General features: G+C 36.6%; 1 protein-coding gene across 1 annotated transcript; it reads right to left on the reverse strand.

The window, feature by feature from the left end:
* Positions 1 to 73: 73 nt before the first annotated feature.
* On the reverse strand, positions 74 to 27,857 carry fhdc1 (FH2 domain containing 1). The gene is made up of 12 exons (XM_079616756.1): positions 27,678 to 27,857; positions 15,168 to 16,059; positions 9,608 to 9,669; positions 8,438 to 8,540; positions 7,859 to 7,944; positions 7,642 to 7,742; positions 6,771 to 6,841; positions 6,426 to 6,533; positions 6,221 to 6,291; positions 5,802 to 5,919; positions 5,452 to 5,616; positions 74 to 4,704 (listed from the first exon to the last, which is right to left on the reverse strand). Exons 2-12 carry the CDS (start codon positions 15,603 to 15,605, stop codon positions 2,533 to 2,535), a joined length of 3,495 nt encoding a protein of 1,164 aa, XP_079472882.1. The 5' UTR covers positions 15,606 to 16,059; positions 27,678 to 27,857; the 3' UTR covers positions 74 to 2,532.
* Between the last annotated feature and the right edge of the window lie 142 nt (positions 27,858 to 27,999).

Genomic DNA, 27,999 nt, shown 5'->3' on the forward strand with positions numbered 1-27,999 from the left:
CACTCCATAGCTAAATTAGTTTCAGAAAAATAACAAATTGCAGTTCACAATTGGCAAACTGAAATTTTCTGTGTACTTTTCACATGTATTTTATTGATTAGCTTATGTTGATTGTATATTCTACAATCACAGATGAAAGGGCTCAGAATTAACATTCAAAATAGAAAATTCAAGCAATATCAATAAAATATACACATTGACACATATGCCCAACTGTCTGACTGGACAAATGCAACTTTCATTTTTATTTTAAAGTTATAGCTTAAAGTGATTTTGCTCCAAATTTTGCTAGTTTTATCTACAGCTGGAACAAGGATTCCATTGTGTCAGACTTCACCATGTTGCCATGGATATATTCTAAAGCATGTTAACCAATCAGTGCTAAATACAGATATGTCAACACATAAACCTTTCTAAGAACATAAAAAGGCATTGTACATTGTAACTGAGGTACACCTGCAGAATCATTGTGAAAATACAATGATTCACTTGATGAGTGAGCCATCAGAATATAAGAACCAGAGGTGGCAAATATGATTCTAGAGGTAGAAATCAGGATTTTTAGGCTATTTTTTTTGTTATCATGCTGTGAAATCAGCATTGTCTTCATCAGCTGACAACTATCTGGTTACACTTTATTTTAAGCTGTCCTTGTTACAGTGTAATTATACACTGTACTAGGTAATATTAATGTACTTACTATACGTTTAGGATTACATGTGGTTTAGGGTTAGTTGCATGTATGCATCATTTTTAGTTATTACTATAGTAGCTACATGTAACGTGTAACAAGGACACTGTAAAATAGCATTACCCTATTATTGTTTGCCTATTCATACGTATAAATTTGTTTGTATTTATAATAATTATGAATTTACATAATCATATTCTATTTTGAGCATATAATTTATGCCCTCACCAACATGGTGGTTGCTTGATAAGGAGAAAAGGGTTAAAGTACTCTTGGTGTTGTCATACTCATATTGCACAGCTTTTACCACTGTATTAATCAAAACTAATTATGCTTAACCAGTAACACTTTTACAATATGGTTCAATTTGTTAAACTGAATTTAACTAATTAGTTAATGCATTAGGTCTCTAATACTAATCTACAGTAGGTTCATGTTAATTTATTAACATACTATTGATCATTGTTAATTCATGATTGTTCATAATACATTTACTAATGTTATTTGTACATTTGTATTAACTAATGTATTAGCATACACACACACACACACACACGCACGCACACGCACACACACACACACACACACACACACACACACACACACACACACACACACACACACACACACACACACACACACACACACACACACACACACACACACACACAGTATACAGATAGAGAGAGAGAAATTAATATAGACCTAAATTAATAAAAGAAGTAAAAAATATTATTTCATTCTTATCATTGAAGTAATTTATGTTTAGAACCGTACTGTAAAAGTGTTACCTCTTATTCTAACACTGATTTGTTAGTTTTGAGCAACACATGTTTTTGTATGTAAACAAAAATTTTTGACTACCTGTCAACTTGTCAAGCAGATAACCTGCAAGCAGATAATGTGAGAACATTTGTTGCATACAGTGTATGTGCTTTCTCAAAAGTTTGGGCCAAACTGAAACTTCACAGCCTTTCCTCTAGCACCAGGTTTTGCCACTCCCGGTTAACAGTATGGCTTTAAAAAGAAATAGCAATCAGTATATTCACAGAAACGTCACAAATACAGTGTCATCAGCAGCAAGACAGTGTACAGCGGTGTGTACCCTGCATGAAAAGGCAAAATAAGCAGTTCGGCAGCAAAGCTTTTGAACATTTCCAAAAACATCACTGGAGAGGCATCTTCGAACTACTAGCTGTAGTATGTACTCATTGCATCAGCTACACTAAGGTGTAATTGGATAACATTCAAAGACATATTCATCAAACAGTCTTTAGTGTGATTTGTCATCATGCAGAAAACAGCTTAGTGAAATGTGGATAAAGTGTTCATGAGTTTTTTTTTATGGAAATGTTACCCTAGTAAACAGTATTACATTACTTTTACTACATATTATAAAAAATAAAGCAAGCATATGGATATATGACATATTTGTCTTCTATTTTATTTGTCCGCAGCAATTTGTGAGGACAGCTCACATAGTCTTTGTAGAATTAATATCTATTATAAAATATAGGGTTAATCTAACACTAAGTACAATTTGTGATTGATGTTTTTTTGTGACAGTTGATAATGTGTCAAGTATATGTAAGAAAAAGGCCATCAAAACCATCCTTGTGTGGATGTTGAAGTGCTACTAAATGTGCTGTCAAATGGTGACAGTAGCTCACGTTAATATTAAAACTCTAGTGACACAACTTCAGCTACATTTTAAAGGCTGTAGATACATTCAGAATAATTTAAGAGGCTTCTGTGCCTCTTTAGTAACTTTAGTATGTGCAGAAAAGTTTGATCTTCTTTGTTAAACATTGTTTTTTGAGCCACTACATAATATGTCCATTCTACTTCCATGTAGGTTTGTTGGTCCTGCTCGTGATGGAGTCTTTAATCTGTGTGGATCTCTCTGAGAAACTGCTACTTTTTAGGGAGTGTTCTCGTCCAGACTGTGGAGGAGTGTCACTGCTCCGACTGGAAGCCCTTACACTTTGAACCCTCCTAATAGACCCCCCTAGTTTATCTTCACTCCTTAGCAAAGCTACGCTACTGACAGAGTCCGTTCTAACACCAGGCAATTTCTGAGAGCTAGTTCTAGATAAGCTCTTTGATGGTGTTCCTATTACAGCAAGTGAGGCCAAGTCTTTTTTAGATCTGGAAGATGATGCCACAGTGTTGCGAGCAAAGCTAGGTAAAGGCGAAGAACTTTTTAGGGTGTTGTTGGGACTGTCAGGTGTACTTCCTTCAGAGGTTCCTTGTGTCTGGGCCTGAGCTTGGGCCAAGGCACGCATTGTAGAACGACACATCTTTTCCTCTGGTGCTGGTTTTGAAATGTTACGAACAGGTTTGGAATTAGTTTTTTTGATGGAGGGTCTGTGTTGAGTCGAGTCCCTTGCCCACCGAGAGTTGCTTGGTGTCGCTCCTCTTTGTGCCTTGGGATCCTCTGGAGGGAGGCTTGAATGCCGTACAGGTCTACCTTGTCTCTCGCCTCTCCTGGCTGGCATGCTGTGGTCACGAAGTGGACGTCTGGGTTCAATGCTCTCATGTCCAGGAGGTTTTTCGACTTTCTTCATGCTGCTACTAGATCGATTCTGCCTTGTAATTGGCACCACTTTGCGCATGTTCTGAGTCTCAGTTGCTGTGAGGGTCCTAGTAGGACGACTTGCATGAGCAATCACTTTGAATGGAGACTTGGTTTTGACAAGTGTTCTGGGGATACAGGTCTGGACTGCTTTCTCACCAACTCTTCGGCCTTCAGCTGTGTCACAGCTATCTGTCTCTGCTTCTTCAGTATTTACAGATGGACTGACTGATTCTAGACATGCTTGATCAAACCCTCCTACTAGTGGTTCATCACTTGATATGGACACAAAGTGACAATCAGTGGACTCAAAATTGGAGGATAGAGAATTGGTGTCCTGAACGACTCTTGGATAATTGGCATCCTGTGGCTTTTGGTTAAGTCCAAATCCTTCTTTCATGATGGGAGAACTCTCAATCTCAGAACAGTCCAACACAATGGAACAATCCGTTTCAGTGCAGTCCATGACATACAACCCAGGTTTCTTACTGGACACAGAAGGATCAAGGGGCAAAGGGGTGTCACAAGTTGTTGAGGAAAAGGTGCTTGTGTCGGCTTCCTCCTTCTGTGATGAGATCATTTTGTCATTCCATACTTTTTCTGGCTTAGGTCCCCCCTCAGAACTCCTACTAGATGGGGGCGTATCTAGGACAAATAATTTGGGAGGATCTTCTCCCCTTTCCAGATTTGTTACTAACACTTCACACTGGTTGTCAAAAGAAACATTACTGTTATTATTGATCTGACTGGTTATCTCAAAGGGTTGAAGGCCAGAAACTAGTTTGAGTTTCTCCACACAAACACTCATGTGTCCAACACCATGACTAGATGTCCCCTGATAAATATTCTTTGTGTTACTTAATTGAGGTGTAACTACACCTTCAGAGAGAGTAGTATAATTATTATTATTATTATAGGGATCCGTGTTCATGTTGTAGCCAAAACTTGAGTATCTAGCTAAAGGACTGATGGGTTCTGTCTCAGCCTTTGGTGAAGCTGCTAACTTCTCTTGGTAAACCTGACTCTGCGGACCCAGCTCCCTATTATCATCCTGTGAGACAAGCCATGCCATGGTCTTTCTTTGATGGTTCCTGCCTGAACGCGGCAGGCTGCTGAATTTGGCATAGTCGCTTTCTGAAGACCCAGAGATCTGCTCCATATAGCCACGGACGTTGCGGTCACTAGAGGTGTGATGGTAACGGCGGGCACTAGACGAGCGCCCCAAAGGACTGTGGGGGCTTTGAGGTCTTGATTGAAGCAGAAAGTCTAGGAGGCCTTCTTTGGTAAGGATGTCAACATCATTTTCGCTGCTGCTGCGACCAAAACCTCCACTATCACCTGTCTCAGTATTGGCTGCACCCCAGGCACACCGTCTCTCCTCCAGTTCCCGTAAGCGTCGCAGTCTAGATTCCTCCTTCAGTTCCCTGTCCAGGTTGTCCTGCAGGAGAGTGGACAAGAGATCACTATAAGAGGGTGTTCACTGACAGATGATATGTAGCATGATTCATAAAGTCTTTAAAGGAGACCTATTATGCCCCTTTTTACAAGATGTAAAATAAGTATCTGATGTCCCCAGAGTGTGTATGGGAAGTTTTAGCTCAAAATACCCCACATACATTTTTTATTGCATGTTAAAGGAACTTTTTGGGACTTTAGCTTATCCAACGTATTCCCCAGAGTTAGATAATTCCAAACATACCCTTTTCATCTCCGTCCGTGCCGTAACTCTGTCTGACGCACACACCGCTAGCCTAGCTTAGCACAAAGACTGGAGGTAAACGGCTCCAGCTAGTATACTGCTCCCAATAAGTGACAAAATAACGCCAACATTTTTTTATTTACATGTTGTGATTTGAATAGTCACAGCGTGTACAAATAACAAGGTAACATGAGACACAGCCATCTTCTAACCGTATACAAACTGCAAACTATATTCTCAAAAGGCGAAGCACTGCTACATAACTCTCTGCTCCTCACCACGAGGCTTCTCAGGTGCTGCGAGCAAATCATTCCGCAGAAGTAGCAGTGTTTCAAAATGCATCTCCACTCAAAAGTGATTTTTGCATAATAGGTCTCCTTTAATGTCTAGACAGATAAACTCTTACTTATTTCCTCTACTGTGTTTTTTAATGTTTTTTCCTTTTCTTTTACATTTTTTTTGCATGTTAATAAATATGATATGTACCTTTACAGCTTTTTTGAACTTTAGACAGAAGTCTTGGAAGATTCTGAAGCACTCATCCAGTTTAAAGGTGTCTTTGTCTTCACAGAAGAAGTCGATGAGGGTATTGCCCTTTTTACGCAAGTCTAGCCTGCGATGTTTGAGGTCCTGCAGGGCATGTGTAGAGCTCTAACAAATAAGAGGGCAGCAGGTGAGTCATTCTTATTGGCATAAAAAAAAGTTCATCAAATTATTATAGCAAATAAAATAAAAATATAAAACCATAAAACATTTTATAAATAAAAAGATAACCTTTACTACAAAAATAAACATACTCTACTATGGAATTCTAATTGGGGGAATGATTAATTTACCTGCAAAAATGGATCTAGCTGCTTTTGCAGCTCATCGTCATCCTGAATCTTCTGTTCCAAGGAACGTGTTTTGACATAGAGAGAGGAGAACTCTCCTTCTATATTTTCGACTGAAATTCTACAACAATAAAAATCGAAGTCAGAGAAAGATTGAGAAAGGGGTCATAGAAAGGTGAGACCTGTTGCAAATGTTAGAAGAAAAAAACTAATACATTATTAGCACTAGTAGTTAAACCAGAAGCGTATGTATTGATATGGCTGAAGTCTCACATACATAGCTATCCTTTACAGAATTATAATATTATATACAGGATACAGGATTAATAAAATCTAGATTTTCTAAAATAGAGTTTTTTAAGTTTCATAAAATGAAAAGATTATTAATAAGAGAAGTTTTGAGAAACTAATATTGCTGTTACCTGGCTGCACTCTGAACATGTGTTAGCTTCTCTGGGAACTTCAAAAGAGCCTCATCCTTTTTCTGTGCTTCCTTTGTGACAAAAGTTAAAGAAAAGCCCAAATCAAATCAGTTGTTATTACTATGGCTGGTTTCCTAAAACATTCGCAAACATTTATCAGTAAGTGTGGAGAAAACTACAGTTCCTCTGGTTCTGTCCTACTTACTAGTGCCACAAAATGGAGCAGGTTCATGCCAGGCTTGTTGGCCTTCGTGTCAGCCAGAGAGAGAAGCGAGGACAGTTTGAAGCCCAAAGCATTGCCTGCATAGCCACCCTATGAAAACACAGAGAACATCAGTCAATGTCTGCTCAATGCTGTAAAAGCCAACAACCTTTCCTGATTTAAAAATGTCAGGGAATGTTTTGGAGAGGAATAGTTGAAAGGAAAGAGCAAAGGTGAAAAGAGGACTAGGGGGAAATGTCCACAAAAAGGGACAGATGAGGGGTAAAGGATAGGGAACACAAGAAAGACAATAAACGGAAAAAAGGCTGGAGACAGAGAGAGACTTACTGCATTCATGATATTTCCTGCTTGGAGAACTAAGTGTAGAATGGCATGGAGCTCTTCACAAGTCATTAGTTCTGAGGAATAATCAATAGAAATTGAATAATCACAGGCCATTTGGTAAATTACACAACACTCTAAATGCTATTACTATCCTTCCTACTGTCTACAGTCTAAGAAATTTAAAGGAAATATAAAGACTCAATGCACATTTAAATTAGAAAAAAAAATGCTGACAGTATGTCCTACTGTAGTTCATGATGTGCTGCTAAGATTAGTTAATGCAGGATTAATAAAACTCAATTTTGAGTTTTTATAAAGGCTCCTAAAATCAATGTGATGATTAATGGAGTGCCATATCTTTACATTTAAGTACTATTGAAGTGTAGTTAGGTCATGAACCATTTAATTCTGATAACATACTGATGTAGAAGCATCTAACCCTGGTTGCGAGCCTAAATATAAATTGTAAACTTGTCCCTCAAACCTGATTGGTTGATTGGAATGTTGTTCGAGGATCAACAAATATGTTGACCCAGGAACATGTTGCACTTAGTGAAAGAAGCTGAGTGATAGAAAATGACTCAGCAAAATGCACTCAACTCAGAATTGAGTTCTAATGAAAGTTCACTCTACTGTTTATTGGTCTTGACAGCAGATATTTTGAAAGTGGTGGAATGATGCATCAAATTATATGAGTTGGTGAGTTTGTGAGTTTGTGTATGAGAGATTATCATCCCCCCCCAATAACCCATGGTATAGAGGCTCAAAATGTTTTGCCTACTTAGCTGAAAAAATTTACAATTATTGCTCCAGATTAAAGGGGAAAATGACATAAACTTCAGAACCTCAAAAGAGTAGTCTAGTATGTTCTCACCTTCTGTAGCCTGACGCACAATGTTAAGCTCGCGACTCATGACCGTACAGGACGGGAGAAACTCTTCCTGAAGAACCATAGCCTCAATACACACCTCAAAGCTTTAAACATGAACACACAATCATAGTCGACTTGCCTTTTTGTCATGATGTTGTTAGGTATTTTGAAAATGTATATTTGTATCTCATCGATAAGAGAGATGTTGTGCGTCTCTTACCGTGGCACTTGAATCAGCAGGAACATGAATGAATCAGCCAGTGTCAGCTTATTTGGGTCTCCCTTGAATTCCTTCAATCTCTTCACCTAGAGAAGATAAGTAATTTCAATTCACATTCAAATATCAGAGCAAACACAAAGCATTTGTACGATGGGATTCTCAATGTACTTGTACCATTTTTTTTTAATTTACAGATAGATTGGATTAATTGTACAAGCATTTTTTGTAATAATATAGATTACCATTGCCATAATCTAGCACTCAAAGTTAATCTGCTGTCGGTTGATGAAGATTTGACATATAAACTCGCGGCTGCTCCATTTGACTCTTGTTGTTTTAAAAGTGATGAGACTTCAGTTTTATGGACGTCGCCATCTTTGATATTACTTTAGTCACTGTCTCTATAGTTACTGGTAAGAGAATAAAGACTCGATTCACAGAATCGACACGCAGACAGTATTTGAGATGCGTGTGTAAGTTGCTGTTTGTGTAAACAGAACGTTTCGAGACTCACACCTGTAAGTAAATGCGGTTGTTAATTCTAAAAACTGACAGTGTGAATGTAGCCAGAGTTCTCACCTCTTCTACCTCTGGTAGTAGTTTGAGCAGTTCTTTTAGCTGTTCAGTTCCATACTGCTCACTGTTGCCAAGACGGATGTCTTCTACTATTGCATGATTGGGCCTGAGGGAGAAAAACAAAAGTACAAAACAGACAATCAATTTGTGGCTCAGCCCGATCATCAGCTCAGTAGATCTCTTGTAGGATACTTCAGTGTATTGCTCCAAAGAAAGATGGAAATACAAACCTTTAACTTCACAAGGACATTGTGAGTTATGTATACATGTATATTTAAACAGTGTTGGGTGCCACTCTTACCATTTTAGGTGTCTAATTACTATATATACATATATTAAATTAAGCATAATGTAAGGTTAGGGGTATATAACTATGTAACAGCAATCACACTAATTCCATCCATCCATCCATCCATCCATCCATCCATCCATCCATGCATGCATGCATGCATATTGTATTTTAATGTCCCATTTGGAAATCTGCATTAGTTTTGTAACAGGCTTTAATTATTATTTATCTTTATAAAATACAAAATGAATGTGTCTCTAAATAAAGACCCATTTAAATATGAATATTAAGTTTAAAAAAAAAGGTTGTGAAAACTTTGCACAAACATGATCATTATTATTGGCTTCGTTTTTTTCTATGCATTTGTCTTTACATTTAACAAAATAAATGGATCCAGGAAGTGACACTGTCTGATCAGCCCTACTGTACATGACCACTCACATACACAGAATGCACACAAACATCACAGACAAACATAAATATGATATAATCTGATTACACATGAAACATTGTCTTTTTGCATAATCATTTATAGTCTCTGAGGATGTTGAAATACCTGTTCAAAAATAAACAAAAACCCTGTTTACACAGGCCACATCCACCTTCAACTGCCCATTTCACCAGGTCTGACGTAAACGTATCTTGTTTTATTCTTTTATTCTGGCCTCGTTGAGTACTGACAACATACCTTGTCTTATCTAGAACTTTTCACAGTGAATGTATACAGCATCCTCATGTGAACTCTCAAGTATCAATCACAACCTGAAAGCTATTGATCTTCACTCAAGATCATCGGGTTTCTCTTGACCACCACCAGATCCTATTTCTGTGCTGAAGCACATGCATACAAATGTTTTTACACATGATGACGCTTAGAAACTTACTTCTTAAACTGTTTGAGGAAAATTCCAACATTCATTCCTCTCTTTGAGTCCAAGATGCTGATCTGGGAGAACAGGGGAGAGAGGTTAATTAAAACGGATGGAAAGATACACAAAGGCCAGACTGTGTGTGTGTGTGTGTGTGTTCTGAGCAGAAGCATCCCTCCCATTCAAATTTGGGGCTTTCAGGTTGTTGTGGCAAGTTGATTTGAATGTAACTTCCAAAATTAATAGAACTAGTATCTTTGATGGTGCAAGATTACTATAGGTTAAAAAATAATTTATTTACCTATAGTTATTATTATTTTAGTAAAATAGTTTGGATTTGGTTCCAAAATGTAATTAGAAAGAAGGAGACAGATGAATATCAAGGGCACACTAAATGACAACCACTAGACTTATGTCTTATATTTAATAGAACTAGAACTAATAGAATACAACTAGTGTTTTTAAGTGTGCCATACCCGGACTGCCACTGGTTCCCCTTAAATAAATAGCTTTTTATTATATGAGAAAGACAGGCAGAGTTTCTTAGATTAATATAAATTGCTTTACAAAATAGCTGAACATCAATTCAAATAAGCTAATCAGGAAAGAATCTCCAGTTTCTAGACATGTTATTATTATTTATTTGGATGAATCTGAAAGCAGGGATAATTCACCCCGAAATGAAAATTTTGTCATTATTTACTCATCTTTATGTTGTTTCGAGCCCATAAGACTGTTGTCAATCTTCGAAACATAATGAAGATCTTTTTAATAAACCCTGAGAAATTTCTGTCCATCCACTGAAAGTTTTGAAAACATTTTTTAAGCATGACGGGGAATGGACTTTCCATGTAGGGACAGATATCTCTTAGGTTTGATTAAAAATAAGTGTTTCACTTTATTCTGATGGTCCCTTTAACACATTCTGTTGTCTGTAAGTAACATGTAACTCTCATTAGAGTATTAAATGAGTATTAGTAGACTGGTAGGGTTATAGTTAGAATACTGAAAGTTTACATGTTGTTGCAAAGTTACTTTTAGTCAGTATAATGTCTGTTGGGGACCATCACAATAATGAGTTAGCAGATATCAAGCAGACAGTCTACCAATACTCGATGAGAAATGAGAGCAAGTTGCAAAGTTACTTATAGTCAACAGAATGTTCAAAAGGGACCATCTGTGTTACCAAAATAACTTAATCTGTGTTTTGAAGATGAGGGAAAGTCTTATGGGATTTGAACGACATGAGGGTGAGTAACTGATGACAGATTTTTCGTTTTTGGGTGAACTAACTCCTTATAGAACACAATGTTATTCTCATTAACACAACATCAGCACCAGGAAACCCTCAGTAGTGTGATTACTTATTTTGGCCCATGAGATCATTAACTAACATGACAGCCATTTTAGTGGCAACTAAACAGACACACAATCTGTCACTCTCTCTAGCACACACATTTACATGACCCATGTGTGTGATACATGCAATTTGTGACGCATCACAAACTCAAAGGACTAGCAGGACAGTGTCTGAAATTACAAACGAGGCCACACGCATGGTCCACGCCACCTCAGACAAACAATAAAAAAAGCTTCATTGGATCTGCACAGGTACACTTGGTGCCTCCGTGGATAATTACAAAGCTACCAAGACCAGCGGCAACCACACAAAACAACACAAAAACACAGCTGGTCGCTTAGACACAAAACGACAAGCTCACGGGAGCATATGTTATGGATGAATGTTTGTTTCGGCGACATGTTTGTTTTATGTAGAGGTGGAAAGCTAAGTTGCACACACCTAATAACACTTCTTATAAGCCAGTAAGAAAATCCCCATGCTTCCTACATGATAGGAAATTGTTGGCAAATTAAACATAACAAACATATGAATATCATACAAAATAACCACTTTGTTTGGAATCAACTTGATTTCTTTAGTTTTTGTAGGTATTTGTCCATTATGTTTATGGTTATAAACGGAATAGAACACTTTGGATTAATTTACAGTATCTAAAACATTAGTAATTATGCATGCACAGCTTTTGAAATGTTAAAATCTTTATGAATCTCTTATATGACTTTTATAATAGCATTTTACTATTTTATATTTTTAAGCCCCTAACCCTCCCCTAAACCTAAACACTTCTTACCAATATCAAAAACATGATAGTGATGTATACTGTTAAAATGCCAAAGCATTCAAATTGTGATGTGATTTAACATATGAATCTTATGGATTAAATACAATAAAATTAACATTATATTATGAACGCTAAAGTTATTCATTCTGTAGATAAGATGCGTATGTTTTACATGTTGTCAATAATGTTCTTCAGATTTTGTAAAATAAATAAAAAATGTTAGTGTCTGCAAATTTATGGAAATATATGTGTGCTAGGGCCACATTTTATGTAGGAATTCCAACGATTATCATATTGAATATAAAGATGTTTCACTGTATCCGGTAAAGTAACTAAATAAAGTTACTCTAGCAAGTCTAGTAGATCTAGTAGATGAAGCCTACTTTACTTCACTGAACAACGCAAATAGTTCAGTGATGTAAAGGTTCTGTTAGCTTGCACTTCACTTCAAGTCATTCATTTTTGTCAGTGAAATAATTCAGCTGAGAAGAAATATCAGTACTGATAAGTGTTAATACTTAAGTGTTGGTTGTGGGATTTATTTCTCATATCTTAAATAATTACTAACCCAAGTCTATGCCTGATTGCAGAGCACATTGCAAATGCTCAATGTGAGATTTTTCTAATATTCTTTCTACAGAATAACTGGATTAATTACCCTGACTTCCAAAGACCACAGCTAAAAATCTTTAGAATTCAGCGAAAAAGAAAGAAGATTCTCAAACCTGGATATACAGTGCTATGCATAAGTTTAGACACCCATGCTGGGGCTATTTTAATTCCAAAGGCCAAGGGAACTTTATCAGGATGCAGAGTATCCTGGATCCATGAAGTAACTGGCCTTTAAAAAATAATAATCTGCATGCCTCTATGGGAATTTAACATAGGGGTGTCCAAACTTATGCACCCTGTAATTTAAGGAAGAACATTTATTTATTTACGATACATTATTCATTCACAAAGAAAATTGGTGTCCTTAAAGGTTGGATTTTTCCTATTTTTTTAAATTAAGGCATTAAGTTCAATTTCCAAAAGATGATTTTTTATTCCTCTTTTTAGTCAACTTTAGCATGGGTGTCTAAACTTATGCATAGCACTGTAGGTATCGGATCATACTGTAGGTATATCGGATCATACTGTTATAGGTATCGGATCATACTGTAGGTATAGGTATCGGATCATACTGTAGGTATAGGTATCGGATCATACTGTAGGTATATCGGATCATACTGTTATAGGTATCGGATCATACTGTAGGTATAGGTATCGGATCATACTGTAGGTATATCGGATCATACTGTTATAGGTATCGGATCATACTGTAGGTATAGGTATCGGATCATACTGTAGGTATAGGTATCGGATCATACTGTAGGTATATCGGATCATACTGTTATAGGTATCGGATCATACTGTAGGTATAGGTATCGGATCATACTGTAGGTATATCGGATCATACTGTTATAGGTATCGGATCATACTGTAGGTATAGGTATCGGATCATACTGTAGGTATATCGGATCATACTGTTATAGGTATCGGATCATACTGTAGGTATAGGTATCGGATCATACTGTAGGTATAGGTATCGGATCATACTGTAGGTATATCGGATCATACTGTTATAGGTATCGGATCATACTGTAGGTATAGGTATCGGATCATACTGTAGGTATATCGGATCATACTGTTATAGGTATCGGATCATACTGTAGGTATAGGTATCGGATCATACTGTAGGTATAGGTATCGGATCATACTGTAGGTATATCGGATCATACTGTTATAGGTATCGGATCATACTGTAGGTATAGGTATCGGATCATACTGTAGGTATATCGGATCATACTGTTATAGGTATCGGATCATACTGTAGGTATAGGTATCGGATCATACTGTAGGTATATCGGATCATACTGTTATAGGTATCGGATCATACTGTAGGTATAGGTATCGGATCATACTGTAGGTATAGGTATCGGATCATACTGTTATAGGTATCGGATCATACTGTAGGTATAGGTATCGGATCATACTGTAGGTACAATAAAAATTAAGCTAATAAATTATAACCAAATGATCATGGGGCCCAAATTATGTCTAGTATTCTTTTCTATTGTTAAGCACAAATTACATAAAATGTTTACTTTGAGACGTTTCTTTATTATTTACTATATTTGTGAAAGTATTTATCTTTACACTTTTATAAAAGAAAGTTGGCCATAGATGTGCATCTTTTTTTTTTTTTTACACCAATGGTTAATTGTAGGCCAGCATTTGCTACATAATTGTGGGAGAAGATTATTTTCTGCAATTGTTATGCTGTTAACCGAATGTTTATTGCATTATTTTAGTGTCACGTGTGTTACCAACCATGTTTTGTATTTTGTATGACACTGTGTTCACCTTCTATAGTTTTTACATCAGCTTGTGGAAAAGCGACCTGTGATGAACTTTGATTCATGGTTTTCTTTTTACCTCCTGTGTTTTTAAGGGAGTTGTCAGTATACTATAAATGCAAAAAAAGATTTTAGTCAATTTGTATATTAACATAATTTCCGAAACATTTTACTGTACATTCAATTTCTGTCTGTAAAGCTTAAAAACCCCTGTTGGTGAAATGTCTATGTGGTGTTAAATTCATGTAAACACCATTGGTGAGTATTTTCTCCTTAAAACTGCAGTGAAAAAAGACAGTCTCAAAACCGCGTTTTGAAATGGCTGGTGTTTCTGACATCACAAACTACCTTGTAACCAATCACGTCAACGTGCAGGCGGGCATTAGCATATCATTACCTATATGCCTTTCTCCACTAAAGTTCTAAGTAGTTCTAAGTGTTTCTAAGGATACTGATTGTTAGAAGGCAGCCGTCTGACTCTGAGATGGTGAACGGGAACATGGTTTGTGTAACATTAGCAACACATTATAAGATGTTGGATAACATAGTCAAGCAAAAGGCTAATCAATTACCGTTATGAGTCCGACATTGTAGAGAGTGATACATAAAACACATTACCTTGACTACAGGGGGACTTTAAAACTTTCCTTTTCACAGTAAAGTTTTGGCAACCACATCTTTTACCACAAATTACAATATATCTACAGTATTTTATCCATTACACAAAGTGTATATATTTATACTTTTAGCCAATTTATCGGTTTCTTGCTTCAGTATTTAAGCAATTATTTCCATATTGATGCATCTATCTGGCAGTATTGGCTAATATTTAGTCTTGGGTAATCTTAACACAAGGCCAGCTATTCATTCACATTTTAAAATAAACTTAATTGAAATAGTAAGTCTCACGATTGCTGCATGGAATCGCAAAACATATGCATATTGTGTAGAGACAAGATAAATCACACTGTCTAACAAGCTTTAACTGCAGATATTCCAAGCAATGATTCAGTTCTTCACAGGTTGCCTTACCTCATCCTTGCTCTCTTTAAATGAACCTCTAGATCTCCCAAGACGAGATTGTCCACCGCTTGTCTGGGTTCGAACTTCCTCCTGCTGGCCGAACAGCTCCTCCACTGTCTTTACGTCAATCTGATACTGCTGCTGTCTCACTGCTAGAGTCCAAATATTAGGTTTACCCCTAACCTTCTCCTCTGGAATGGTTTTCCAAAAGAAGCTCCGTACCCGTCGTTTCTTGCGTGAAGCATGTTGACCTGGTGCCTGGGGTGGTGGTGGAGGAGGTGGAGGCGGTGGTGGAGGTACTGCCGAAGGGCAGGAAGTGCTGTCATGTCCATGGCTAGGGTCATTTGTAGAGGTTGTAGAAGGTTCAAATGGCAGTGGATTTACTATTGGTGTGGTACAGTCGCTTGCCGACTCCTCCAGAGCAGTCACACTGGCCATGACAAGCATTACATTAGCAATGACACCAGTCCCGGAGGGGCAGGCTGTGAGGGGAATTTTTGCCTCGTTTCCAGAAGACCCTTTTATAAAATGCAAAACAAATCGGGAAAGCCTCCTTGTTTGATTCTAGGTGGTGTCTGTTGGAGTCCAAAGGTCTCTCTCACTCATAGTCGCTAATATAACAACTAACAGCTATGTAAATATAATGAGTTTTTCCTCAAGCAGAATATGTGTGGCGATCATTCTTTATTAGAATTTAGTGAAAAAAAAAACAAACTGTTTTACAAAAATCTGTTGACTGACTCATGGCTCTGACACGATGGTGTTTCTCAATCTTCTTAGGTCAATGTCGTGACATTCTCACATATTTTGTCTTCACTTCTTCTACATAGTCCCATAATGCCTAGCTGTTACTTCCAAGCTTTCACCCACTGCGGTGTGGTCAGAGGTCAAACCCTTGGATCTGCAAGAAGGACAAAACACACACACACATTCAAAATCAAAATTACTGAGGTGCAGTCAAGCGAATGAACTTGGAACCTAAAAACAGAGGAAATGAGAAAGTAACAGACATCAAAAGAGATGTGGTTGTACACTCAAGAAAAGGCCACAGTAGGAAAATGCCAAATGCTATTGTTCGTCTTAAGGCATTGGGGCCAGCCTGATATGTGTAAAAATGATCTTGACAGATGAATCAAATCTTCACTAATGAAAGCTCACACAAGGCACTTTCAAGGGATTTGTACGTCTCATGGCAAAATGATTTGGCACAATTACCTTTACATAACATTAATTATACAGTAGTTACATAACTTGTGGCTTACAGTAGTTTGGTGCTAATCTAAAACGTTGTACACATTAAGAAATAATAGTGTTTTTTTATGACTCATCATATGAATGGTGTACACTTACATGAAATGAAGACTGTGCTCATAATAATTCTGTTTTTTAAGTATGGTCCAGGTCATAAACAGTAATAAAGACTCAAGTTGCTTCTTTTTTGTTGGACAGGTATAATAATTAATTATTGTGTAAACCGATCTCTAAAACTCACTTGTATTATCAATGTAATTTACAAAAAGAAAATAATAATAATAAATCTGGGAGATGATAGAGTTAGCTAGCTAAAGAACTACTGAAAAATGCCCCTTTAAAATGCAAGTGAAATGTGTGCAAAATCATAACGAACACTGAACAAGAACTTTGCTCAAGGTGTAAATGATCTAAACATTGTTTTTATTTTACATTTGGAAGGAACTGCACTATAAAGTATACTTTACTATATTTTATATAGTAAATACTGGTAAAGGTTTAGCCATTAAATAGTGAATGACATAATTACAATAGTTTTCATACTGGTGATTCACTTGAGCCACATCTGTTATTTGAATATGCAAAGCAACTGACATCAAACAGCCTTCAAAGTACAGTGAGGTTGTCAAGGAGACCAGGCAACAACCAATCCACAAAAAAGCAGCTAGGCTATTTCACAGACATTAGCAAAGATATACAACCAAAGCTCTGAAAACAAAACAAAAGATATTGCAGCTTATCTATTATTTTGATATATATAATTTACAAGAGCTTACATTGATCAGCACATTACAGTATCAGATGACTATATGGCTCAGGTCTTGTCATGCAGGTGTCTCTGTATCACAGATATCGAGTTAACAGACTGAAGTAAATGGCACTGGTTTTCGTCTTATGTCCTACTGTCAGGAGAGACATACTGCTGGGAGAGGCCAAGGCAAAATGCCACAGCACTTTTGAGTCAGACTGAACAGTTTTATCGGGAATCTGTTATGTAACCTGATGTATCTCAGAGAAACTGAAGGTTAGCTATAAAGTCTGATTTCATGGTAAAAGCAAAAACGCATGTTGTAGTGGCATTGTTATTTTTGAGTTATCTTTAAAGTAACCATGAAATCAAAATTGACAATACTTTTTCCTTATGGAATATTGCATTATTATTTTAAATGCTACATCCAAGCACATCTTTTTTTTCTTTCTTTTTTTTCATTCATGTGCCCTTGTAATCTATATTCAAAAAAACTTCCCCTCCCTCTTACAGCAACATCTCTTCTCTTCTCTGATGACGTGTTTACTGGTGCGAGGACGGGACCTCGCAACCTTTTTTCTTGTTTGAGAAGCCGTTTCACTCAGATATATGTAACAATAGGGAAGAAAAGACTTCCGTAACTTTCATACCGACTTTAATGCTGAGATTGATGTGTAGACAACACAAAAGTCCGAAGATGTTAGTTTTTACTAATAAAGATGATTGCAACTGAACCCTAAAATGGTCTGTTGTTATTGGTTTGTGCAGCTGTGGTGAAAGATGTTCTAGAAACAGAAAATAAGACACCAAGTGCTGTAAACCAGAGCTCATCATACTGCAACCTGTTAACAGGGTCTCATTCGATCCTCTAGGTTTTTACTTATTAAAAGACAATTGACGTCACAAGAAGACTCTGTTTCCATGCTGGTTCAGCTGAGTTAGGCCTCAGCTACTTTGTATAATTAATTCATGTGTAAAAGTAGATGTATTTTTCCTTTTAAAGCTTCTTCTTCACGAGGGTTATGCTGTATGTTCTAACATGGTTTTACCACTTAGCCTATGCTGAGTAAAAACATGCACTTTATTTCAATATCTACTGCTATTTTATATACATTCAATTAAAATAAGATTAGTTAGTATAAAATAGATTAGAGTCCAATTCTCACTTTTAACTATTAACTACGACATTTGCCTTAATAAACTCGTACTGCTTATTAATAGTTAGTAAGAAAGTTAAGTTAGGTATATATTGGGTAGGATTAAGAGATATAGAATATGGTCATGCAATAATATGTGCTTTATACTAATAAACAGCCAATATCATAGTATTATGCATGCTAAAAAGCAAATTATTAATAGTGAGAATTGGACCCTAAACTAAAAAGTCACCAAATATATATATATATATATATATATATATGATCCTAAATAAACATGTACTATGTTGGCTAGAGAAGAGAATACAGGGTTAACACTCTGTAACACATTCTTCCTCACCTTAGTGGTGTCTTTGCTGCAATGTCAGCGACAGTGTACACAGCAACACACCCAGATACACAGCACCAAATCTCTTAACGATTATAACCAACATCACATTTACAAACATGCTGAAAACCCATTTGAGGGCACATTACAGTAACAATCATTTTAAGATAAATCAGACACTATAATAATTTGATTCAACACAAACACACAAATCCTAGCAAATCTGAAGACCGCAAGAAATCCAATCGGCTCCTCATGAGAATACCATGAGAATATGAACAAAAGGATAGTTCACACCCCAGAAAAATTATGTCATCATTTCCTCACTCCCATGCTGTTTAAACTATTAATCTTGAACAGAAATGAAGGTATTTTTTAAAATAATATTCTCTCATCATTTTTGTATGTCTATGCATTGAAAGTTAACATATCAGCCAAAGCTTTCACACAACAAAAAGTACAAAGACATCAAAAAAGTAATCCAAATTAATCTAGCGGTGTCCTGAAGAGACAATGATTGCTTTATACGAACAGATTTGATTTAGACTATGGCTATGATTAAACCGCTTGTTAAAAAAACGCAACTTGATCCTAACTAGTCAATTACAGGCCGATCTTGAATCTACCTTTTCTGTCAAAGATACTAGAAAAGGCAGTAACCTTACAGCTATGTTCCTTTATAAAAAAAAATAGTATCTGCGAGGATTTCCAGTCAGGATTTAGACTGTACCATAGTACTGAGAAAGCTCTCATCAGTCACAAATAATTTGCTCTGATTGCTGACCATCCGATCGTGGTTGTATCTCTCTATAAGTGTTACTCGATCTTAGTGCTGCATTTGATATCATTGACCACAACATCTTTTTAAATAGACTTGAAAATTATGTTGGCATTAGTGGAATTGCATTAGCATGGTTTGTAGCAGTAAATTAAGAGATGTCTTATCGATCAAAAGTTCAGTATGGCGTACCACAAAGCTCAGTACTAGGACTGTTGCTGTTCACTCTGTACATGCTACCCTTAGGAGATATCATTAGGAAGCATGGCATTAGTTTTCACTGTTATGCAGATGATACTCAGCTCTATATTTCTTCACGCCCCGACGAAACTTACCAATTCACAAAATGAACGGAATGCGTAGGTGATATAAAAAACTGGATGACTATTAATATCCTACTTCTTAAAAATATATCTAAATTACATCATATGCTCTCAATTACAAAAGCGGAACAATTAGTTAATGCGTTCATGACATCAAGGCTAGATTATTGTAATGCTCTTATGGGTGGTTGCCCTGTACGCTTAATAAACAAACTACAGCCGGTCCAAAACGCAGCAGCTCGAGTTCTTACCAGAACCAGGAAGTATGACTATATTAGCCCGGTTCTGTTAACACTGCATTGGTTCCCTATTAAACATTGAATACATTTTTAAATATTGCTGATTACTTACAAAGCACTAAATGGTTTAGCTCCCCAGTACTTGAGCGAGCTCTTAACACATTATAGTCCTTCACGTCTATTGCGATCTCAAAATTCCGGCCAGTTGATAATAGCTAGAAATAGAATATCAAAATCGACTGCTGGTGGTAGACCCTTTTCCTATTTAGCATTTAGATGACCTAGCATACACATAACACATTATAGACTTCTATAATTCAATGTTAGGCTGCATAGATTAGGTCAGCCGGAACCGGAACACTTCCCATAAATCCTGATGTACTCGTTACATCATACGAAGGATGGTGTCTATGGTAATATCAGTCTCTCTGTTTATCCCGAGGTTTACCGCAGTCCGCCAGATCCAGGCCGTATCCAGATCTGATGAAGGACCTGCGCCTGTACACGAGGACAACGCAGTCCTGAAGTTTCAACTAGTCTCTCCCCTGTGAAGGCCCTCTTCCCTTCTGGTGGCTTTATTCTAGATTTGCTGTGGGGCCAAACAATCTCTGTTACTTTAATTTCCTATTATCACTGTAAAGCTGTTTTGAAACAATCTATATTGTTAAAAGCACTATATAAATAAAGGTGACTTGACTAGACTTTTATTCATATATAAACATTGATCAGCACCCCTATGCTCATTAAATTTGCCAAATGAAAGTTCAACCCTGCTTGCTTGATGACGTTTGTTGATTCCATGTTTTAAATCATAGTGGCTTTAATGATCAGCCTCCTCCTGTACTGTGATTATAATGTTTTTCCTTTCTCACACAGCTTAAACATAATGTATGTGACATCATTTAATATTGTTGTGCCAGCTGCCAATCCTGAATGTTTACCTCATTTCGGAGTGGTATGATTTCCCTGATCGATCATGTCACAAATACTATTTAAGGTTGTTTCTGTTGATATATATTTTTTCATTAAAAAAGAATGCAGACTGCCATGATACATCACATGATGTGGACAGCAGAATATTTCATTAATTTTACTGATAAAAAGAGAGGCTGTTTTTAAAAAGAGGCTAAGCCTCTTTCTAATAAGAGCAGGACTTTGATTTAAAATCAACCTCATCACAAAGCTGACAATTTTAAGTATACTTAATGGATATTTGAGCACATTTGTAAAGATTGGGACAGTGTTAATAAACAAACACACTGTACCCAGACCATTAGACATCTGTTCACATGCTTGGCAGTCTAGCAAATTAATCTGACCTCCTTTTGAGAAAATCTCCAAACATTTCTCATTGTTTGTTTGTTAGTGATTAGTCCTTTTGCTTTTGGAAAAGATGGCGGCACAGAATCATCTAATAAACTGAATGGAGTGTAGGTTAAATGCTTAAATTTGAACTGGATTTGAAAACCAAATTTCCCAGGAAGAATACTCATTATATTCTGGTTCAAAGGCTCTGTTCAACACTGTAAAAATCTTAAGGAGTAATTTCTACCTGATCTACCCTTTACATTTAGTTTTAACCGGTTTCCCAAACAGGAGTTTGTGAGTTGATGAAAAGCTAATAATAATAATTATTTTTAATGTAAAATCAAAATAATGTACATGTATAGTGAGTCTGATGCGCCGTATGTTTCAGAGTCAAATTATTATAATTATCAAATATTAATTGTCTTATTTTTACATAATTATTATTATTATATTATTATCAACAACAACAGAGATCTGTGAACATGTGAATGTGTTGTTAAATTATTGAAATATAAACTTATTAAATATAAATCTCGGGATATTTAAAGTAAAAAGTTTAGACCTACATCTAAACGGTTTGGCTGAAAAAAAAAAGTTTAGGGCCCCTGGTGTATATAGAGCGATGTTAATAATATTTAATAAAAATAAATAATAGTTTTTACTTGAATAAAATCAATTAACTTAGATGTTACTACATTCAACATTTTTAGACTAACATTTTTTTCAGTGAGGTAAGGATACTGTGATACTGATACTGAAGGGTAGTTAGTGGCAGTGATCGTTCAAAAGACCTCAGAGGCAGCAGATGCACAAAAGTGAATTCATATTCATTTTCAGATAGCATAACAGTAGATATGTTTGCCCTTGGGTCTGCCAACACACAAACACAGACAAATGGTACGTATTCTACCCTAACAACTCTTCAGACAAAGTCTTGACCTGTTACCTGACTCATTTGATACTGCCGTTTGAAACGCTCTGCTCGTAGATTGATTTCCAGTATGTCTGGTAAATGAGGAGGCCCAAGGCAACAACCCACACAACGATTATCTAATACCTTCAGTGGAATATTTGGGTGCAATGAACAGCACCAAAAACAAAGGACCTTTGAGGAAACACATATTAAGAAATACTTAAGGAGATTCAAGTATTAATGTCTTAATGGTGCTTGTGCTTTGGATTCAGTGTTTTCGGTGCAAGTGTTTCTCTGTAAATCGGTCATATGTCAAAGTCCAAACCCAAACACACACTGCTTTCATAATCAAGGGAAAGACCGGCAAGCTAAATGATCTAAAAGGAACATTGATAAAAGCCACTGATTTTGTTTGAGACCCAGACACACTGACCACAGTATAACATCATCAGCTATGCAAATCATGAGGTCGTTTCTGTATCAAACATTAATTTAATGTCATAGTGTGATGATGGTTGAAAGCTGTTGAAAGCTGATGATTTAGATTAGAAAGGCTAATTATAGGGGAATCGTCATCTGTAGCAGCCATAACATGTGATCATCAGCAGGTGATCCAGCAGCTGCCAATCTTGTGTTGTGACATTTTATGACAACTCACTAATTCTCAAATGCATACAACAATTTTCTATGATTTAGGGTAGGAAATATCCATAAAGACCATCCTTATTTTGTTAAGTAAATATTACAGTGATAGTGTGGCTGATCATCTACTGTACCCGCTGTCAAATTTCAGAAAATACACTCTGCTTCAAGCTCTGTCTTTCCTGTCTTTAAATCTTCAGGTAGTTATAATCACAAAGGATTTTATAATTGTGTAAAATCGGCATTTTTATGTATGTGTAAAACATGAGGCAATCAAAGCAATCAAGACTGTACCAGTCAGTAGCTGAGGCCATTTATCTATTAACAATAACAATATTGCATATCAAATTTTGTTGCAAATATTGTTGTTGCAAATTGTGCTAATAAAAATATCACCACCCTGTGTTCACACTTGTAGTTCGGTTTTTACTGGTCCCTTTGGTCCAGACCAAAAAAGAAAATGATACAATTAGTCCTGGCTCATATAGCATTCACACTGACAATAAACCAAAAGATGCAAAAAAACAACAACAAAAAACGCCTTGTATGATGTACATTTTTCAACGGAACTTAAATATCCAAAACAATGCTGTGTGCTCATTATGTGCTTGCATGTGATGTACACACAAATGAAGATCTGCTGCAAGGAGACATGGTTCCTTGCAGCATAGTTGAGGATCGATGACATAGCAATTAATTTGGAAAACATCAATAAGTCAATCTTTTTTTCACTGTATTTTTTTAAAATAAATATAGCTTTAATGTACTTACCGGTAGTAGCCTATAGTTATATAGCTGCTTAATTTGCAGGTTATATAGTAGTAAATTAAAAACTTAGTAATGTTTTGTAAAGTAACTTAACATTTAATGAAAAACATAAATATTTTATATTTGCATTATATATTTAAATTAGATGTGTCTTTTATCAGAATTTCTGTCACATTAAAAACATCTAGTTGAAAATATCCTTATTGTTTTGCCCAGATATGACTCTTTTGATGAGGTCGCGACAGAATCGTCCCTATTTTATATGTGAGGTGTTGGCCTGTTTGTGAACAGGCTGGTTTTGCAGCATTAAAGTGCTTAGATATTTACTCATCCTCCTGCATTCATTCACAATGTGGGAGTGGGACACAAGAAGTGAAAAAAAGACAGATATGTGCTATGGAGGTTTTTTGTAGGATAGTTTCTACTATGCAAAGAACCACATAAACACATCATTTTTGAGCTCAAGATGCAGTGTATAAACCTCTCTAGATCGAATTCTGTATAGGTGAAAATATGAATGTACAATGTGACAAATTAAATGTTTTTTTCCCCTACGTGTATTAGCATAGCACCATGATTTCTCCACTCTGGTGGCTATGATAAATCTATCTTCTGCTAATCAAATTTAACCACTGCTGGGGGGAGGGGTAAAGCTTGAGAGGAAGATATTATAATGAAGAGATTAGATAAAAAAGAAGAAGAGGGAATCAGACATGAAACACATCTGGATACATTAAAGAGAACTTTAGGAGAAAATAAATAAACAAAACAAATAAAATTCCCCAAAACAGGGCACCCAGCCATCTGGGTAATAATATTATAAATAGACGTATAATTGCATAAATGTAAAAACTGATATTTTAACTGAAACAGTGCTGCTGGGAGGTGGTAAGCATCCAGCATGAGAAAGCTTGCCTCTCAAAGCCTAGTGGTCTCTATTGATCGCAAATGGCCATTAGAGAAGGTAAATAAAGCAGCAACAAAGACCACCTAACAAGTAACCAGACAGAACTCAGGGAAATCTTCAAGAATTCTTTAGTAGACAGAGGAGCTCTAAGAAGCAAAGTTCCAGGATGATCTAATTAACAAAGTGTGACAATTTCTGTACATCACACACTGCATGAATCTGAAGCATCCGTCAGAACAAATGCGATATGAGAAGAGTTTTTTTTTATGTGTCCTTTAATTTTCTGGGAAAACCAGAATTTGTCTATAGGTTCTTTTTAAAGCTGTTTGAGCCCTGAAGATCATCCTGTCTGCATGGGACAAGGACTTGAGAAGTGCACCGACTGGAGTCTGCACTAATGTTAATGGTCCTTGCTGTCAATCACAGATGCTGCATATTGACTGGTGGTGGGCAAAATGCTAATTCTTCACATGCTTCACTTTAATGTGAACTGAATGAGTGTTTAGTTTGTAATCTCTCGCATACACTCACACGTGCTAAAATGGACCCAATTCGATTACTAGAGAGGACTAGCAAAGCGCACGCATGCTCATTTTACAGTCACACACTGACTTGCCCTTTGACCACAAACTGACAAGATTTCCTGTCTCCCACAGCCACTACAAGCTCCACTAAATGATTTAGAAACCATAGGAACAGCTAGTAATAGTAGACAGTGAAATGACCGCAATAAAATATAAATGGGCTCATACAGAGCACACGGGTGTAAATCAAACCTCTCAGAATACCAAAACAATCCTAATACATCTAGCATAATCGCATTTCGCTATTTAATATTTAGTAGAGCAATATAACTAAATAGGTAATGCTAGATTTCCTCTTTTTTTTTATAGCTAGCAATTTTATAGCCTACAAGGAAGTGAATCAGCCAGTGGGAAGACAGGATGCCCTTTGGTTGCCATGGTGACAGCAGGTGGGAGGGGAAACTGAAGTCCTCCAAACACCTGATGTTTACATGTGTGCAAATGAAAGAGCTAGACGCTTGCTGCTGAGTCCCTTTAGAGACCATTATAAGTGTTGAGACAGATTAAGTAAAAACAACAACTGGAACTGTCATGACGGCAGTGTTGTTATTGGTAACTAAAAGCTAAAACTACCGGTAATAAAACATTTTTTTATTTTATTTAGCTGAAATCAAATAAAATATAAATATTAGATGAAAACTTAAACTTAAAAAACTTGGTAAGTAATTGAAATAAAATAAGTTTAATAAGTATACTAAACTTCTCAAAGTGAAATAAAAAATACATTACAGCTAAATAGGAACAAAAACGAAAAGAAATGACAAAGCACATAACATTATTAAGATTAAAATGAAATCATAGCCTATAACACTGCAAGACAAGCACAGTGTTATTTCCTGTTCTGATGCTGTATTTCTGTGTTCTCTCTGTGAATAGAAAATTGATCTTTAATATGTCTTTGTTTAACTCAAGTCAAGTGCTTTATTTATTTAGCGCTTTTACAATACAGATTGTTTCAAAGACGCTTGACAGTGATGACAGGAAAATAATGGAACAACGTTTGTTTTGGCTGTAGAAGATCCAGAAGAAAATAGTGTCACACAGCCGCTCTGGAGAAAACAGTGATGTCATCGTCCAGCTCAGTTCAGTTCTCATACAATGGTGTCAATTCATGCTGATCAATAATTTGGTTGAATATTAAGTGTCCCCGACTAAGCAAGCCACACTTACTAAAACTTACGAAAATTTTGAACGTCATTGTTTACAAATATCCACTCTGATATTCCTTGTACATGCAATTTACCAAAAACATGAAACAGATACACTGTCAGAACTCAAAACAATCCACAAATTTGCAATCATGTGTTACCACGGTAATCAATCAAGTCAGTACTACTTTAGTGGGGCTTCCACCAATCGAGTTCCACTACTTTAGGGTGTGTTACCGTGGCAATGTGACAACAGACAACCACCCTCCCCCCGTTGACCTCACCCTGAGGGAAAACTTTTTTTCCTAAGCTTTGTTCCAGAACTCCTGAATGGATTGTCTCCAATTCATCTCACCATGAGAAATGGGATGGGTCACTAAAGAAGCTGGCTTCAGAGGATTACAATAAAGCACATCACAACCGGTGACAAAGCAGCACAAAAGCACTAGAAACAGCCCGAAGGGTCTCTGCGGGGCATAAGAAAAGCTGATCAGCAGTGCAAACTTCACATTTATTTATTTGTAGTAGGCTACGTACAGTTCTCCTGTCAGTACTGTAGCCTACACATACTGTGTGACTATGATAGATTTCAGATGATGTAATGTTTACAGGCCATGTTCCAGGCACAATAGGGTTAAATAAAGGAGGCACTGAAGGCTTTTGAGCAGGAACCGTGGTAGACTTTTCTTATATTAAAGTCTGAACAACATGTTCAGATTACAGAGAGGTGACTGACTCATGGGAGCAGTGAGGTTACACCAGAAATACTGTGATCTTTAGTGATGCGTCCTATGGCGTGACAGTGATCACACTATAAAGGCTACAGAATAAAACCTGAGTGTTAATGACACAGGATGGATCGATTAAACCCAAAGGGGAAGACAGGGAGAATTACGGACGAAATTGCAGAATCAATAAATGAATACAGCTGTCACACTACTCGTAGCATTTATTATAGGCTATCCTACACATAGCATAATAAGCATAACTTTAATATTTTCCTCGTGATCTCGCATGGTCGCACAATAGGCAAATATTTAGGCTATGACACAGCCTATATAACGTTATATATATATATATATATATATATATATATATATATATAGGCTATATATATATATATATATATATATATCATTTTAGCTATATTTCAAATGCAATTTGAATATTACAATTACTATTATTGTGTCAAAAAGCAGAATATATTTGCTGTGCGTTCATGCAAGAATCACGAGTAGGATATTAAAGTTATGCTTTTCAGAAGAAACCCGTTCAGTAGGTCTATGGATGAACGGCATACGCATATCTAGCCTAGGACATCGCTAGAAGAAACAAATCATTCAGCAGCAAAAGAACAGTAGGCTATAAAGCAAAATTACATTTTCGGATCTAAACATGCACATTAAACTGCGTTGAAAAACTTACCTTGAACAGTTTAAGGAAAAGATGTACTAGTTTTTTTCCTGTTGCGGCAGGTGCGTGTATCCGAGGGTAGGTGAGTGTGTGTCGGTATCACCGGTATTCTGCGCGTCCAGCGCTGCAGCGACGCTCTCCAAACTGCAGTGTATTACAGCCAGCGGCACACTGCGCATGCGCTTGTGGTGTGCCGCGAGACTCGCTGAGACTGGCTCAGGTGAATCTTTGGGACTGGTCAAGTGTGACGTATGTCACTCGCTGGTGACGAGTGTAACATAATAGCCTATACTGCTCAGACACATTTATTAATATTGACATACATCATCGCTGG

The sequence above is a fragment of the Phoxinus phoxinus genome, assembly GCF_949152265.1.
Source record: "Phoxinus phoxinus genome assembly, chromosome: 6".
Lineage (NCBI taxonomy): Eukaryota > Metazoa > Chordata > Actinopteri > Cypriniformes > Leuciscidae > Phoxinus > Phoxinus phoxinus.